Below are 16,275 nucleotides of genomic sequence, written 5' to 3' on the forward strand. Positions count from 1 at the left end.
TTGAGTGTTCCCTTTATATTTTTGAGCAGTATATTTCTGGATTATACAATGGATCAGAAGAATCACCAGCATTGGCTTTCTTACATCTTTTATCCAAATACGAAGGGGGGAAAAACCCATGAACACTCTTAAACAGAAATAGACCAAGGGGATGTAAAAGAGGGCTGACTTGTTGGTGTTCCTATTAGCAAGAGTTCTAAGAATTTGGTCAGAATCAGAGCAGGAAATAGCGAAAGATCACTTGAGGAAGATACAAATACTCCAGTGGAATTGAGTTGCCCTCATTTATCTTCTCTGCCACTGTGGAAAATCAGGGAGTTGCCTTAGCATTACTTTATATTTTCAAGAACTCATAGCTATCAGGAATTTTACAGGCTCATTAATTTGAAGCAAATCTTCCAGGAATGAGAACACACCTAGACACCAATGACATCAGTAGGATTAAGAGTGCAAGGAGACAGTTAAAAAAGCAATTGCTGTAAATTTCAGCATATCTGAAAACTGCACCTAGTTCTCTTATGTCTTTAGATAGCTATTCCATCAGATTCCTCAGCCCCCTCAAAGTTGCAGGGCTAAAGAACACAGGCCTAATGCAGCAGTACCCACTTCTCAAATTCCCTGCTTCAAAGCTGAGGAAACCTCCCCCTGCCCCCTCAATTGCTCAAACTACACTGCTCAAAAAATAAAGGGAACACTTAAGCAGCACAATATAACTCCAAGTCAATCAAACTTCTGTGAAATCCAACTATCCACTTAGGAAGCAATTTCATTTTGTTGTCAGCACATTCAACTTTGTACAGAAGAAAGTATTCAATGAGAATATTTCATTCATTCAGATCTAGGATGTGTTATTTGAGGGTTCCCCTTTTTTTTGAGCAGTGTATATTTCCTGTGCTGGTCTCAGACCACTTACCTAGGCTTAAATTCGATTCCAATCTCTGAAGTTCTTCAGTGTTTTCTCACATTACAATGTTCTAAAGCAGGAATCTCAAACTCCGTTTCATTGAGGGCTGCATCAGGGTTGTTTGATCTTGGGGGGGTGGGGGGTGGCGTGGCCATGGGGAGCACCTGTGGTGGCCAGGTGCTAAGGCAGGACTTTCCTGAGATCCTCCCTCCCTGTCACAACCTTCCTTATTTTTCCTTCCTTGCTATCTTCCCATTTCCCTTTCTCACTTCCTACCTCTCCTTGCATGCTCCAAGGTTTTAAGTTTGCTTTGATAGCCTTCAGCCAGCAAAAATGGAGCTGGGGGTGGGGGGCTGTGCATCTCCTTCCCCGAGCTCCGTTTTTGCTGGCAGAGGCACCACAGGGCCAGTCCTTTGCTGTTCCCTGCCGGTCAGCGGGGGGCTGCTGAGGTGGAACGGTGACATGTGCTCGCCCCCGTGGCTCTTGAGTGCTGGCAGAGTCCAACGCAATTACGCTACTGCGCCTGGGCAGGTAGCGAAATCGCGCATGGACACGCAGGGGCGTCTGCTGCCGGCCTCGCAGACCAGGTCTAAGTACCCCGTGGGCTGCATCCGGCCCGTGGACCTTGAGTTTTATTGACACCCGTTCTAGAGATAAAACTGTCAAGATTCAATGTCTTCATTGTGTGTGTGTGTGTGTGAATCTTGAAGCTTTTGATTCAGTGTTAGCAAGACCACCTCAATCTATCAATGAAGCGATTCCCAAAAGCAGCGGCCACATACTTCTAAACTGTGGTTGCAGATTAGAGAGGTACCATCAGATGTTTTTTTAAAAATAAAACACTTTTGCAACCAGATACCTAGAGTTCTGAAATCCTCAAGAATTTTGAGTTTTCCTGATAAAAGATATGTCACAATGTATCTTGGAATTTCTCATGGGAAACTTGTTTGTTTTGATGGAGTCACATTTCGTAAATATGCCCCTATATCCCTTTACACAATAAGTCAGAGAGCTCATAGAATTGACTTTATTTACAGAAAGAATTCTGGAAAGTTTTCTTTTTTAAAAAAATTGATGTAACAAATCTTACAGGGATAACACCTGTGACTAGGTTCATGTTACAGAATCTTCAGGTGTTCAGTCACTAATGGCCCACATGGAGGTCATGGCATAATTTATGGGGCATTTATTCAAACTGGGTCATCCACGCTAACACAGAGTGCCACCAACTGAAACAATTCAGGATTGGATTGGAAGGGGTCTGATTTTAAGGCTGTTACTTCACAGCAGGGAGGAACAAATTACTATAACTGCTAGCAGTTGTAGACACTCAAGGGAAGCTATGTCTGACTCTTTAGTGAACAGCAACACTGAAGATGCAGCAGAGTTAACAGGTCTAGGGTACCTAAATTTGTGTGCCGTGATGAAGGATGGCAGCATCTCTCAGCCCATTTTTCGGAGGCTTAAGATCCCAGCCCAGTAATTTCTTTTCCTCTGCCCTGCAAAAATACACGGTATGTACCAAGTGGCCTTTCCCCACTTTTCGTGACCCGCCTAGAACAGAGTGTAGAGGAGTAAGACCGGGACACACAAGAGGCAAAGCCAGGGCAGCCTGGCTCACAATTGACTTCTGCGGCACCTTTAATACACATCCCACATGTACAGTGAACAGATCCAAACCAGAGGCACACAAACTAAAGCTTAACTTTTTACTAGCTACTCTTATATGTACAGCTGTATAAGTTCAAAAAAAGCTCTCCCGTGGATATATATATACAAAAAAAGATGTTCATACATTGGTCTGTACATAGAATTTCCAGTGATGAACCCTGAAGGCGTTGACACCTCTGTCCCACGAGGTCACCAGCACTTCATTCCTACGTTTTTACAAAAAAAAAAAAAAAAAAAAAAAATCCAAAAAAAAAAAGGTAGATGCTTCCAGAATTCTTCTGGTACCGTCTCGCATCCGAGTTTTTTCCAGGGTTCACTATTCAGTCTGTAATAAATTCGCTCAATCTTGATGTAGACATGGAAGTCGGGACAGGCGCATGGGGCTTTTGGCCACTCCAAAAACAACTCTGCACCACGTGCCGAAACCCAAGCACCTCAAAAGAAACAGGAGTGGAGCCTGCCCGAGAGGCCCCACTACCCGAGGGGAGGCGGCTCCAGTCAGAAGCAGGGCCGGTCCTGCTCCCCAACCGGCCTCCTCACTGCCGGTATTCCAGCTCATCCACGCTGATCACTTTGGAGGGCATGGACGGGAGGGGCTGCTGCAAGACGTCGGAACCAAACCACTTCGCCAGGCCGACAGGGGAGCTGCTTCGCTGGGCAGTGGCACGATGGTCAAGCTGCGAGTGCATGTGAGGCAGTCCAGTCCGAGAGGACAGAGGGGGAGGAGTGGTCTGCACTCCAACAGCAGATCCTTGTGTGCCGGTGCCTGAGAGAGAGAGAAGCCAACCAGCTGGTGTTACAGATCTGGGATGAAGATGAAGGGGGTGCATGGCTGGCTTGGCAAACAGCCCATTCAGGGCTACCCACAGGGAGGGAGGCCCCTTACCTGAGCGCTGCAGTTGCTGCTGCATCATTGCCAGCTGCAAAGGAGTCGCCGAGCGAGGATTCAAGAGAGGGTGGCCAGCTGCAGTTAACGGGTAGCACGGTTGACCAAGGAGGGGAGCAGATACTCCCTGCAGGTGAGACAGGTCAACCCCAGGAGGAATCATACCTGTTGAATGGAATTGTAACATTTTTAAACAAGGATCCTCCACACTTAGCACTTTTCACATTGGTACCTTAATCCTTGGATAGTTCAGTGGATTTGCAGCTGGCGGAAGCGTAGATATCAGAGGGTTGTTGTTAATGGTGAGTATTCTGAGCAGAGCCTGGTTACAAGGGGTGTGCCACAAGGGTCTGTTCTGGGTCCTGTTCTTTTCAATATGTTTGTGAGTGACATGGGAAGGTTTGGTAGAGAAGGTTTGCCTATTTGTGGATGTCTCTAAAGTGTGCAATAGAGTTGATATTCCTGAAGGCGTTGGTAATATGGTAAATGATTTAGCTTTACTAGATAAGTGGTCAAAGCAAAGGAAACTGCAGTTTAATATTTCCAAATGTAAAATAATACACTTGGGCAAAAGGAATCCTCAATCTGAGTATTGTATTGGCAGTTCTGTGCTAGCAAAAACTTCAGATGATAAGGTTGGAGGAGTCGTGATTTCTGACAGTCACAAAATGGGTGAACAGTGCGGTCAGGCGGTAGGGAAAGCAAGCAGAATGCTTGGCTGCATAGCTAGAGATATCACAAGCAGGAAGGGGGAGATTGTTATCCCACTCTGTAGAGCGCTGGTGAGACCCCATTTGGAATAATACTGTGACCAGTTCTGGAGACCTCACCTACAAAAAGATATGGATAAAATTGAACGGGTCCAAAGACAGGCTACAAAAATGGTGGAAGGTCTTAAGCATCAAACTTATCAGGAAAGACTTCATGAACTCCATCTGTATAGTCTGGAGGACAGAAGGGAAAGGGGGGACATGATCGAAACATTTAAATATGTTAAAGGGTTAAATAAGGTCCAGGAGGGAAGTTGTTTTTAATAGGAACGTGAACACTAGAGCAAGGGGGCACAATCTGGAGTTAGTTGGGGGAAAGATCAGAAGCAACATGAGAAAATATTCTTTGACTGAAAGAGTAGTAGATGCTTGGAACAAACTTGGTTGGTAAATCCACAGTCAAAGAATGTAAACATGCCTGGGATAAACATAGATCCATCCTAAGATAAAATACAGGAAATAGTATAAGGGCAGACTAGATGGACCAGGTGGTCTTTTTCTGCCGTCAATCTTCTATGTTCCTATGTACCTCTCAGGGGGGCCCTTCCCACAAGTCAAGGATGAAGGGAGGAAGCTCTCTAGGACAACCCTTTGTGAGCTGAGGGTGGCAAAGGTCTAAACTGCTGCCTTTCTTGTAACCATCAAAGCCATTTCAGACAGAGTTAAATCTGAATCATCCACAGCTGCTGCCTCATAAGGCAAACTCAGGGCCCTTAACTCCCTCCTCATGGTTGTGAAAATCAGCACAGTATGTCTCCACTATCACGTTCCTATCAGAAAGCAATCCACACTAGTAGATAACAACGTGGGCTTCCTACCAGATGCAGCTGCTCAACTTTTATACCACTTGCACAATTTCCAGATATGACAAGCTAAGGCAGTAACTGCCCTTGTGAGAAAACAAACTACAAACTTGCAGTAAGATCAAAAGACATTCCGTGTGTGTTTGTGCTAATCTTTCAGCCTTGCCTGACAACCCCACCTAGAAGCGCTGAGCACAAATGAAGGGCTGACTGGTCAACGAGGCCCCTTCAACCAGGTGGGAAGCTGAAGTTTACCTGCTTGCAGCAGAGGAGGAAGGTGCTGTGGATGAATGCCCTGTGCCAGCATCCTCTGGACTAATCCTGGGGGCAACTGATGAGCAGGCCGTACCATCGGAACATGAGGAACCAGGGGGACTTGGTGGATTGGACGGAGGAAAGTATTCCCTGGAACCGGAGAAGCCATGGTGGGAGTTTTTCTGCCAGAAGACTTTGGTCGGTAGTCCTGCTCTTTGGTGCAACATTTGGCTTGAGAAAGCGGGATGGAGCATGTGGAGCGCTGCAGCGATGATAGTTTGGGAGCTATGGAGGGCGAGTTCTCTTGATCAACGTGATCCGTGGGCCTGGTTGGCAAAAGATTCTCTGCAGAGGAACACAAAAGAAGTCGAGCTCAACCACCCTGTGCATGATCTACCCTCTTCTCAACGTGAAGGAATCTTCTTGGCCGCCTGAAGCCAAGGGAAAACAGGAAGGATGGAGGCGAGCTCAAGAGCACAATGACTCCAGGCGGGATTGCAACCCTCCCTTGCCTGTCACGGAAGCTTTGTACTGTCCCATAGCTGGAGCAGTTTTTCATCCTTTGGATGAAAGAGCAAGGACAGTTATGCTTTACTCTTACATTATATGTCTCTGTTTTCTGGCTGTAAGGAGACCATCTAGTCCAGAGGTAGGCAAAGTGGACTCTTCTATGACTTGTGGACTTCAACTCCCAGAATTCCTGAGCCTGCCATGCTAGCTCAGTAATTCTTGGAATTGCAGTCCACATGTCACAGAAGAGCCAATTTTGCCTAACCCTGATCTTGTCTTGTTTTAGGAACAGCCAGTGATAGCCTTGTTCCCAAGTCCAAGAGTTTACCAATACAGTGGTACCTCTACCTACAAACACCTCTACTTATGAACTTTTCTAGATGAGAACCAGGTGTTCAAGATTTCTTTGCCTCTTCTCAAGAACCATTTTCCACTTACAAACCCAAGCCTCTGAAACTAAACAGAAAAGGCAGGGGAAAGCCTTTGCGGGGCCTCTCTAGGAATCTCCTGGGAGGAAACAGGGCTGGAAAAAGTGGAGAGAAGCCTCCATGGGGCCTCTCTAGGAATCTCTTGGGAGGCAACAGGGCCTCCACCCTCTCTGTGGTATCCCCAATCGCACACATTATTTGCTTTTACATTGATTCCTATGGGAAAAATTGCTTCTTACAAACTTTTCTACTTAAGAACCTGGTCACGGAACGAATCAAGTTGGTAAGTAGAGGTACCACTATATATCAAAGCATTCCTGGAAGTCTGGAGATGGATCCCGTGTTATTTGTTTAGTCTCCGCAATCCCTCTGGATCTTGTTACAATGGCCAAGGCTAACAAGAGCTCTCTTCTTAGGTAAAAGCCCTCTTCAGAAACTTTTAAACTTTAGGAAGACCTGCAGTCAAGAGTTTTGTTTGTGTCCTTCCTTTCTAGAAGCACCTTTTAGGAATCACTTCTCTTTATACAGCAAATCTACCTTCTGTTGTCCTTGGACTATCTTCTCTCTCGCTTGATTTCAACTTGGCTGCATGGGGCTCATCTTTGCTCTTGTCTTTGCTTTCATACATCTTGCGTATCACTGAGGTAGGAGTAAAGGAAGGAGATAGCTGCAAAAGCATAAACCAACAATTAATAATTAATATATTTGTCCCCAAATAATCAGGTTTGGTTATGCTTAGGGCCCAACATTGGCAATAATAATCAGCTAAGACAAAAAAACATGTTTTCCTGCCTGAAAGCTAGGTGTGTCTTATACTTTGGAGCGTCTTATACTACAAAAAATACAGTAATCAGGATGAATTAAAATGGAAAATGCTGCCAGCCTTCTCCCCTCAATCACGCTAACGAAATCTGTCTTCTATTTTTTGAACTTTTCAAATTTTATCCTTTCTTTCCATCTCATATCTGACATACAGTACTTGAAAACAAAAAGCTGCCACATTTTTGCAATGGCCGGTGTGACACTGACCATACTAGTGATGGGAGCAGCCGTGGTCGGAGGCGAAGAGGCGTTTCCTCGGAGCCCCAGAGAGGCGGGAGACTGAGTCATGCGCGGCTGCCTATCAAACAGAAATTCACGTTAGAACATCTTTTTCTGCCTGCAAGGAAATAAAATCCTGGCCGAAGGTTTTTCAGCAAGGAATGGCAGATTTCTCCTCTTGCTTCATTTTCCCTTGAAGGTGGAGAAACCAAGGTAGATGGACAGGCAAGTTTGACATTTGTTTAGCATTTCCAACTCCCAGCCTGAAATTTAAACTCACCGGTTCCTGAAGCCGTCTCTGTTTTTATCCAACTGTAATTTGCCAAAACCAGGTTGGTAGAAATTTGGCACTTGCATAGCTAGGTCATGTGGAAGAGAGAGACCCTCTAACGCAGCTTGCTGCAACTCTAGAGGAGTCATCTGAAATCAAGAAGGCTTCAATCAGCCAAGACCCTCACCAAGATGGCATTTTATTACTCCTGTCTACTTCGACTGTGGACACTGGTTTTCACTGCCTTGAGATTTTTGCTACTTCACAATTTTCTGTTACAAAGCAGGCACACAACTCATTGCTACTCTGCAGAGTGTGTCATACATCACACTCTTGTTTCTCCTATAATAACTTCATCTGGTGCACTGCAGGATTTGCCTCCATTTAAGGGAGACCCTATGGATATAGGTTAAATTAAACCAAGGCTGCTTCTCAGAGCTGTGGCACTCTGAAGACTATCAAACACAGCCTCTAAATAACTCTATTGCTAGGCCACAAGTGTTTACATATTCTATTCTAAAGTAGGTTATCTTTTGTTCCAGTTGCTTCACATTTCTTGGATCCCATTAAATCCTCATTGTCACCATCCTCTAAAATAATCAGGAAAAAATGGTCATTGGTGGGTGCATTTTGACCTACGCCTCCCAGCATTTTCTAAAACATTAATCTCCCAGAGCAAAATGCTCTGACCTCCAGAATTAGGAAAGGCCTGGCAAATTATTCTGTATATACATTTCAGGAGGGACATTTTCTGCAGAGTTTTCGCACTGAAAATACAACATTTTACTCAGTTGGAACGAAGTGCTCCCTCTAGATCAGGGGTCTCCAACCTTGGTAACTTTAAGACTTGTCCCAGAGTAAAGCTGGCTGAGGAATTCTGGGAGTTGAGTTCACAAGTCTTAAACTGGCCACGGTTGGAGAGCCCTGATCCAGATCACAAACTGAATGGTTATGGCATTCTGCTTCCACTTTTAAACCCAAGTGAGATGGGGGGGAGCCAGCTTCCTTCCCTTACCTGAGCAGCAGTGGCAGCGGCTGGGCTCACCGGTTTTCGAATCCCTTGAAATGGATCAGTAAGCAACTGCTGTGTTCCTGGTCCAAAACCTAAAATAAGATCATGAGTGATTTCACCAATAAGACATGAGCACTTTCCTTCAGTGGAAAGTGCAGTTTCTGTACAATTTTGTATTAGAACAAGCAACTTTCACTGGAGGAGATCAGAATGCTTAGTGGAGAAGAATGAGAGCTACCGATTGTAGGAAACGGAAGAGGGAAAACATGGGATGTTTTAGCAATTAATTCTGAAAAGGACTGTCCATTTGCTCAAGTGAATTCTTTTTAAACTATAGTTCTAAAGATTTAAAATGGTTAAAAGCACAGCCCTAGACAGAAAGTCTCCCCCTCTCCCACAATCCCCCGAAAGCAACACCCAGTGAGACCAGCCAAGAGGTTTCTTCTTCTGCATCTGTGCTTAGTGTTGTTCTCAACATTATTTAGAACCAGAGTCTGGCTTATTCCAATCATAAATATTTCTGAAGCCTATTGGGATGCTAGAGGAGTATTCTGGGCGAAGGACTAGATCAGATAAACTCTACCCAGGTCCCATTCATTCTAGGACTTGACCTCCAGAAGGGTCATGCTTCAGACATGAACTGGTCGACCTTCTAAGTTACAGAATCTACCTGAGCAGGAACGTTTCTTACCAACTGGAGACGGGATGCGATGCCGCAAGTAGTCAGCTGAAGCAGCCCGAGTGGGGAACATCTGGGAGATGGGGGGCTGCGGGGGAGAGGAGGCCCTCTGGGAAAGGAGGGAGGGAACCGGCTCCAAACCCCCCATCAAGGTGCTGAGGACGTTGGATGACGCCTGCCTGCAAGAAGGGGAGGGCCCCAGGATCTCCTTGGGAAGAAGACAGCGCTTTTAAACCTCCACGGATGCGTTCTGCATTCTTCCGACAGTATAATTGCAATTCTCACAAATACTGCAGCTCTATGCTTAAGGCATTGGGAACCTCTATCCATAAACATGCAACAAAGCAAAACAGCTATCCAATTGAGGTGTGGGGTCTGTTGAAGACATTTCAAGCTCCTGACAGTTTGCTGTGTTCTTTCGAGGAGTCCGTTAATAGGGCGCTGATTAATTCTAAGGTTTGCAAAAGCAGAAAGTGGGAGGTGTGGAGAAGAAAGCTGTTCTAACACCGCTCAGTCATATGCAGTCAAGAGTAATTAAATCAGACTTCAAATACTGCATTCTTACTTTACAGATGTTACATGATTATTATGTGTCTTATGGAATATACTTTTTTTTTTTAGAATAATTAAAATGCTCTCTTGATACACAGTGATGGCAAAGTGCTTTTGGTTTGCATGCCAAGAGTGTGTGGTGTACCGGTGCTAGTACGTGCGCACATACCCACACCTACCCTCTCCCCCACTATATGCGCAAGCCCCCGCAGTGCCCCCTGCGCATGCGCACAATCCCCTCCGCCCCCGCTCATGCACGCAGGCCTCACTGAAACCTGGGACGATGAAAAAACAGCCAAGCGGGAAAAGCAGATGTTCAGAAAAATGGACTTCCAGTTTGCCTGTTGTGCTGTTTTTCACACTTCCCTGAAGCCTCCAGAGGGAGAAACGGCCTTCCCCAAGGCTGAAACTAATATGCTGGTGCCTTTTCCTAATTTCCGGTTTGCCCGTTGCGCTGTTTTTTGCACTCTGGGGCTTCAGGAAGCTTCCCTGAAGCCTCCAGAGTGCAAAAAAAAAAGCACAACGGGCAAAACGGAAGTCCCCTTTCCCAAACTTCTGGTTTGTTGAGCATTTTTTTGTATTTTGAGGCTTTAAGGAAGCTTCCCTGAAGCCTCCAGAGTGCAAAAAAAAAAGCACAACGGGCAAAACGGAAGTCCCCTTTCCCAAACTTCTGGTTTGTTGAGCATTTTTTTGTATTTTGAGGCTTTAAGGAAGCTTCCCTGAAGCCTCCAGAGTGCAAAAAAAAAAGCACAACGGGCAAAATGGAAGTCCCCTTTCCCAAACTTCTGGTTTGTTGAGCATTTTTTTGTATTTTGAGGCTTTAAGGAAGCTTCCCTGAAGCCTCCGAAGTGCAAAAAAAAAGCACAACGCGCAAAATGGAAGTCCCCTTTTCCAAACGTCTGGCTTGTAGAGCATTTTTTTGTATTTTGAGGCTTTAGGGAAGCTTCCATGAAGCCTCAGGAGGGTGAAACAGCCTTCCTCAAAGCCAAAAATCTGGCCAGTGTGTATGCGCACTGGAGCCTCGCATGCCCTCCGATATGGCTCCACGTGGCTCCGATATGGCTCCACATGCCACAGGTGGCACATGTACTGTAGGTTCACCATCACGGCTCTAACACTATAGCCAGAAGTGTTTTCAACAGGAGCCTGAACAAAATCTTCCAAGTCTTTGGAGAGGGGCAGCATACAAATCTAATAAATCTTAATGTTAAATCTAAAATGAGAGATTGTTATAATACCTGCAAGATATTCTTTGTAGCTACCTGGCCCGGCATGTCAGAAGGTGATATCAGTGGGTTTTCAGAAGTTTGCTGAAAGGAAAAAAACATGCCTGTGATCTCTCTCCCTGCACTAAAATTCACTCTCTGATCCCAACTCAATCAGCGTCCATCACCACATGCAAAGGGAGGCATCTTTCAACCAATGAGGTGCTAAGTGTCTATTTTGCCACCCAGTGTTTGGCCACTGGGTTGCTCCCTAGCGCAATCAACACACATATTTGGCTGATTTAATCCAAAGTAACAAACTAGAACTATCAATATCAAAGTATTTGGACAATATTTAGTAATTCCTGATAATGCCTGATTTAGATCTTAATACTTTGTTTGCCTGTGTGATCCAACTAATCTGATCTTTAATTTAATAAGTTCTATTGATAACAAACCAGAGGAAATAGTGTTGCAATGTGTTTGCAGCTGAATTAGCTTGCTAGTAAGAGGCCAGATTAAACATTAAGGGAAACTTTTCCTTCAAAGTTTTCAATTAATTTTTAAAAGAAAACATTAATATTCTTCCAAGGGTTGTGATTATACAAAAGCATAACTAGATTGTTCAATTATGTCAAGATGCAGACTTAAAATACAGACCATTAGTTTATTGTCCATCACATTTTATAGTCAGGCTCTTAGATCTGGGTGTCAGCAGCCTTTAAAACCTCATTCCTTCAAAGAGTGCAAGATAACAAACTTATGCCATGCTAACAAATAATTTAATTCTGACTCTTATCTCTAGTTTTAGTAAAGACGTATTGAGGAAGTCTCCAACATGGGCTTATGGCACCTTTGGAGTTTTGTAGTAGAAGAATACATTTTCAATTGTAATATATTTTTGGTGGTGGGTGCTGTCACTCATTTGCTTTCTCAGGAAAGCAAATGAGCAGGAATAATTTGCCCAAGAATCTCAATCAAAGGCAAAGGCAGGCTGTGAGCCGGGACTGCTTTTATTTGAATTGATTATACTCTTCACCACATGTTCCCACCACACATGATCCACTCGTCCAGGCCCTTTCACTGTCTTTTGGGGCAATGGCCCACCACCTTTTGGGTATCAGAGACCCGTTCTGTGGAAAAATATTTTTCTGAGACTGGAGGGGGCTCGGTTTCATATGCTACCTGCACCCCATGAATGGGGCTTGGCTTTTTTGCATGGCCTGGATTCTGGCATGCCAAAATGGGTGTTTTAATGCTAAGCTTCTTATCAACTTGTATGCTGATACAGTGGTACCTCTACCTATAAATGCCTCTACTTACGAACTTTTCTAGATAAGAACCGGGTGTTCAAGATTTTTTTGCCTCTTCTCAAGAACCATTTTCCACTTACAAGCCCAAGCCTCCAAAACTGTAACCGGAAAAGACGGGGAGAAGCCTCCTTGGGGCCTCTCTAGGAATCTCCTGGGAGGAAACAGGACCGGAAAAGGCAAGGAGAAGCCTCTGTGGGGCATCTCTAGGAATCTCCTGGGAGGAAAAAGGCCTCCACTCTCCCTGAGGTTTCCCCAATCGCATGCATTCTTTGCTTTTACATTGATTCCTATGGGGAAAATTGCTTCTTCTTACAAACTTTTCTACTTAAGAACCTGGTCATGGAATGAATTAAGTTCGTAAGTAGAGGTACCACTTTATGCTTAAAAAAAAGGGCTGTGTGTGGGGAAACTGTACATTTATTATACGCATGTTGCACCTTTGTATCATGCAGGGATAGTTCAGTATACAGGAGCGGTGGATTTATAACCTTGATCTGATTACTTACATTGACTTTGGGTTGTGAAGGTAGAGTTCCGCTTGCCTTCATGGTGCTGACTAGCTTGTTGAAGGCAGACATGTCCCCGTCTTTAAAGTGCCGTGAGTCATTGAGGGACTTCTCCATCTGCTCGGCCATTAAGGGGCCTGCAGTTTTCCCCTCCTGGTCCACTTTCAGCCCTTTCAGGCCTGCTTCTACTTCCTCCACGGAAAGGACCACCCCTGAATGTGCTGGAGAGGGAAAAAAAGGTGGGGGACGGGGGAGGAGGGTGGATAATGAAGAACTAGGCACAGATTCAGGATCCACAGAGACTTGTCAGAATAGTTCATAAGCAGGTTCCACCTTTATTCGGGAGGACTTCTACGGAGAGGGGCGGCATACAAATCTAATTAATAATAATAATAATAATAATAATAATAATAATAATAATAATAATAATAATAATAGTGGGGATTCTAAAGCCATGCTAGGAACTAACATTCAGGCTGCAACTGAATCTGAAATCAATCTTCCAGGGCATCTAAATAGCAAAACAATCAAAAAAGGGAGGGGATCATGCAGACTGAGAAAGTCAATGGATTTTTCAATCACCAGGATGCCAAAATTTCTGAATCTGAAAATAATTAGGCAGCAAACAATTTTGCACAATTTAATGCACACACAAGGGAAACAAAAAACAACCAGCTATACATGCTCACAGTGCACAAGCCTCACTGGCACAAGCAGCGCTCTACAACAACTATTTCCAAGTGTATTTTACACCCCCAAACATAAAAGACGTTGTGAAATCTGCCAGTGGAGCAACACACCTTTTGAAAACAATTTCTTCCGAGAATTTTTAAGCATGGAAATTCGATGCCGGGGGCTTCTAAGGTGTGATGCAGTGGGAGGGATTAAATCAAAAGGCTTGGAAGGCTCACTGACACCAATGAAGCCTGCACCATCTCACTCATTTCCGAGCAGAAGTTCAGTAGGAAGCAAACACCCTCTTGTGCAGTCTGCTATCCTTTGGGCTATTCAAACATTAACTAGGGTGCAATTAAACTGTACTTATTTATCCAATTTATATAGCGCCCCATCTCACCAAACAATCAACTCTGGGCCTTGCAGGTTTTGCTGCTAAGGAACCCAACGGGACCCCGCAAGATCTTCATAGCACACATTCCTCTCCATGGGGCAGAGAGGTTGGCTTCAGAATGAAGTCTACCCTTCCCTGTCTGGCTTTGAAAGACAAGTGCTGCCATCCACAAGGCTTTTTCTTCTATTCCTTTCATTTTGGTACGATGTACTACAATCAGATTGGAAAAACGGCTCTTTCCTCTCTTGCAGAAGCAGCACCTGAATAATCCTCTGCCTAACAATAATCCTCTGCCTAACAACCGAGAGCACCAAAATAGCGGTACAAGTGTGCCAGTCCAGAGTTTTGCTTACAGGACTGCTGGTCTGCTAGAGAGACAGCATCTGTTTGGAGGCTGGGCAGTGGCTGGCAAAGCCCAGCCAGAGAGTCCCTAAAAGCAGCTCATCTTGGCCAGACAGTTCCAGGCAGGAGGAAAGGAGGGAACCCTGAAGCAGGAGGTCCCCTTGGCTCAGATTTCCGCACAGAAACCCTGGGACAGACAATCCTGGTGACTAAGACGGCAACTGAGGGGCACCAGCATCCACAGGAGAGGCCTAGTCCCAAGTTTGCTTCCCTCGGCCTTTCATACACATTCAGCAATATTTCTGTAGGAAGCCTGGAGCCTGCAAAAAAGGCTCGAGGTTTATTTAGCAAGATGCCCTTGTTGCAGGACCAAACCCTCCATTTTCCAGCATGCACATTCATCAGCCAAGCTGCGAAACAAAAATAAAAGTTCTGCTCGCTGCGTAATATGGATGCCTCAAAGCAAAAGATGCACCGGGCACATGCCTGTATCTCTTTCAAATGGCCAAGAGACTTTGACCGGAAAGCCAGCCGGCCGACCAGCTGCTTGGATGCCCATAAGCCACATGCAGGTCTTCCATGCCAGTTGCTCACAGGTAAAGGTGGACCTCAATAGAATTAACAGGATGGGATTCCAGCAGGAAGACTAAGAGTTAAATCACCTCCTTGTGCAAATCTTGTAAGCATGGCTTGCCACTTCATGTGCTAGTCTTTCCCCCAACCACCCCACCTTTTAAATGTTCCTGTTTTACAGCAGGTCCAGAGATGCCTCAGGTCGCTGCTTGAAGCTTTACTAAAACCACTGAGGCAGCCAAGGCTGGAAGCAAGTTTGGCAACAGCTTATGTGTTTGTTTGTTTAGCACAGTGGTTCCCAAACTTGTCAACTTTAAGACTTGTGGACTTCAACTCCCAGAATTCTCCAGCCAGAATTCTGGGAGTCGAAGTCCGCAAGTCTTAAAGTTGACAAGTTTGGGAACCACTGGTTTATCACATGGTATTGGCAAGAGCTGCTCAAGAGCCAAACATCCGAGTGCTTAGTGGTTTCATCCTGGCCTTAGATGCCACTCAGGCCCGGAGGGGAGCTTCACCCACACCAAGAGATCCAGGCAATTAAGTGCAAGTCAACAAATATCTTGGAGGACTCCTGAAGTGAGCCTTAGCACTTCCTGCATGGAAAGGAATACTTGGCCCTTAGGCTGTTTTGGTCAGAGGCCCCCGAAGGCAGAGGTACAACAGCAGAACGGAAGACTTACTGCTCTCTCTCAGCTTCTCCTTGTTCGCTGAGAGACTCGAGAGGAGAGGCTTTAAGTCCACTTTAGCTTTCTGTAGCATCTCTAAGATGTCCACTTTGTTTTCAGAATGATCTTCCAAAGGAATAGGAGCAAAGTAGTTTCCAGAGTTTTGACCAGGGGACAGAATGCCTTGCTCTAGACCTGAAACAGTAAAAACCAGGACTGCCTTGTAAGTTTTGCGGCTGAGTAACACCATGGGAACCCAGCAAGACGTTCACAGGCTGCAACGGCAATTTCCAAGATATTCCTTCCCATGGGCGAGATGCGGCCACTTTAAAAGGAAGAAGCAACCAACAACATGAGAAGCTCACAATCCTACAGCTCTCTACAAGGTATGGAATGGTGGCTGAAAGGACAAGACACAGTTACCTGCCAATCTCTCCAACTCTTCATGGGGCGTAGATCTAAGGCTACTCGAGTGGCTTCCAGATCGACTAGGATTAGAAAACCAGCGGCTGAACCGACTGGCAGACACGGAGCCTTCCCCCAGCACATCTTCTATCATCTGTAGAACGAGGGGAAAGGAATATTATTTCAGACAGTGACAGAACAAAAGTCTGAGAATTGTGAATAAAAGGTAGCACATTATTAAACCCTGCAAAATCTTTTCACCTGTACCAGGTGGCTTCTTCCTGAATTTGTGACTCTCAACTGCCCTAAGCAACTTTCTCCTCCTTGTTTAAGCATACATACAAGATGGATACCAGTCATGTCTCTTTTCTAAAGTTCTATCCATTTGTGTGCTTGATTCCAGAGGCACCTGGTT

The 16,275-nt window shown here is 45.1% G+C and overlaps 1 protein-coding gene across 7 annotated transcripts in view; it reads right to left on the minus strand.

The window, feature by feature from the left end:
* Positions 1-1,917: 1,917 nt before the first annotated feature.
* EIF4ENIF1 (eukaryotic translation initiation factor 4E nuclear import factor 1) overlaps positions 1,918-16,275 on the minus strand; it is a 33,924-nt gene continuing 19,566 nt past the window's right edge. For 2 of the 7 annotated variants that reach the window (XM_070762410.1, XM_070762407.1), the window contains exons 8-19: positions 15,879-16,014; positions 15,471-15,650; positions 12,807-13,027; positions 11,021-11,092; positions 9,243-9,438; positions 8,555-8,643; positions 7,549-7,688; positions 7,257-7,347; positions 6,765-6,894; positions 5,290-5,634; positions 3,462-3,626; positions 1,918-3,341 (exon numbers count right to left, since the gene is read on the minus strand). In XM_070762410.1, coding sequence (XP_070618511.1) covers positions 3,112-3,341; positions 3,462-3,626; positions 5,290-5,634; positions 6,765-6,894; positions 7,257-7,347; positions 7,549-7,688; positions 8,555-8,643; positions 9,243-9,438; positions 11,021-11,092; positions 12,807-13,027; positions 15,471-15,650; positions 15,879-16,014 — 1,995 coding nt within the window. In that variant the 3' untranslated portion in view covers positions 1,918-3,111. The remainder of the gene's footprint in view (positions 3,342-3,461; positions 3,627-5,289; positions 5,635-6,764; positions 6,895-7,256; positions 7,348-7,548; positions 7,689-8,554; positions 8,644-9,242; positions 9,439-11,020; positions 11,093-12,806; positions 13,028-15,470; positions 15,651-15,878; positions 16,015-16,275) is intronic. The other 5 variants (XM_070762411.1, XM_070762409.1, XM_070762412.1 and 2 more) reach the window with 3 other exon arrangements.

Source organism: Erythrolamprus reginae, chromosome 10 (assembly GCF_031021105.1).
Source record: "Erythrolamprus reginae isolate rEryReg1 chromosome 10, rEryReg1.hap1, whole genome shotgun sequence".
NCBI lineage: Eukaryota > Metazoa > Chordata > Lepidosauria > Squamata > Dipsadidae > Erythrolamprus > Erythrolamprus reginae.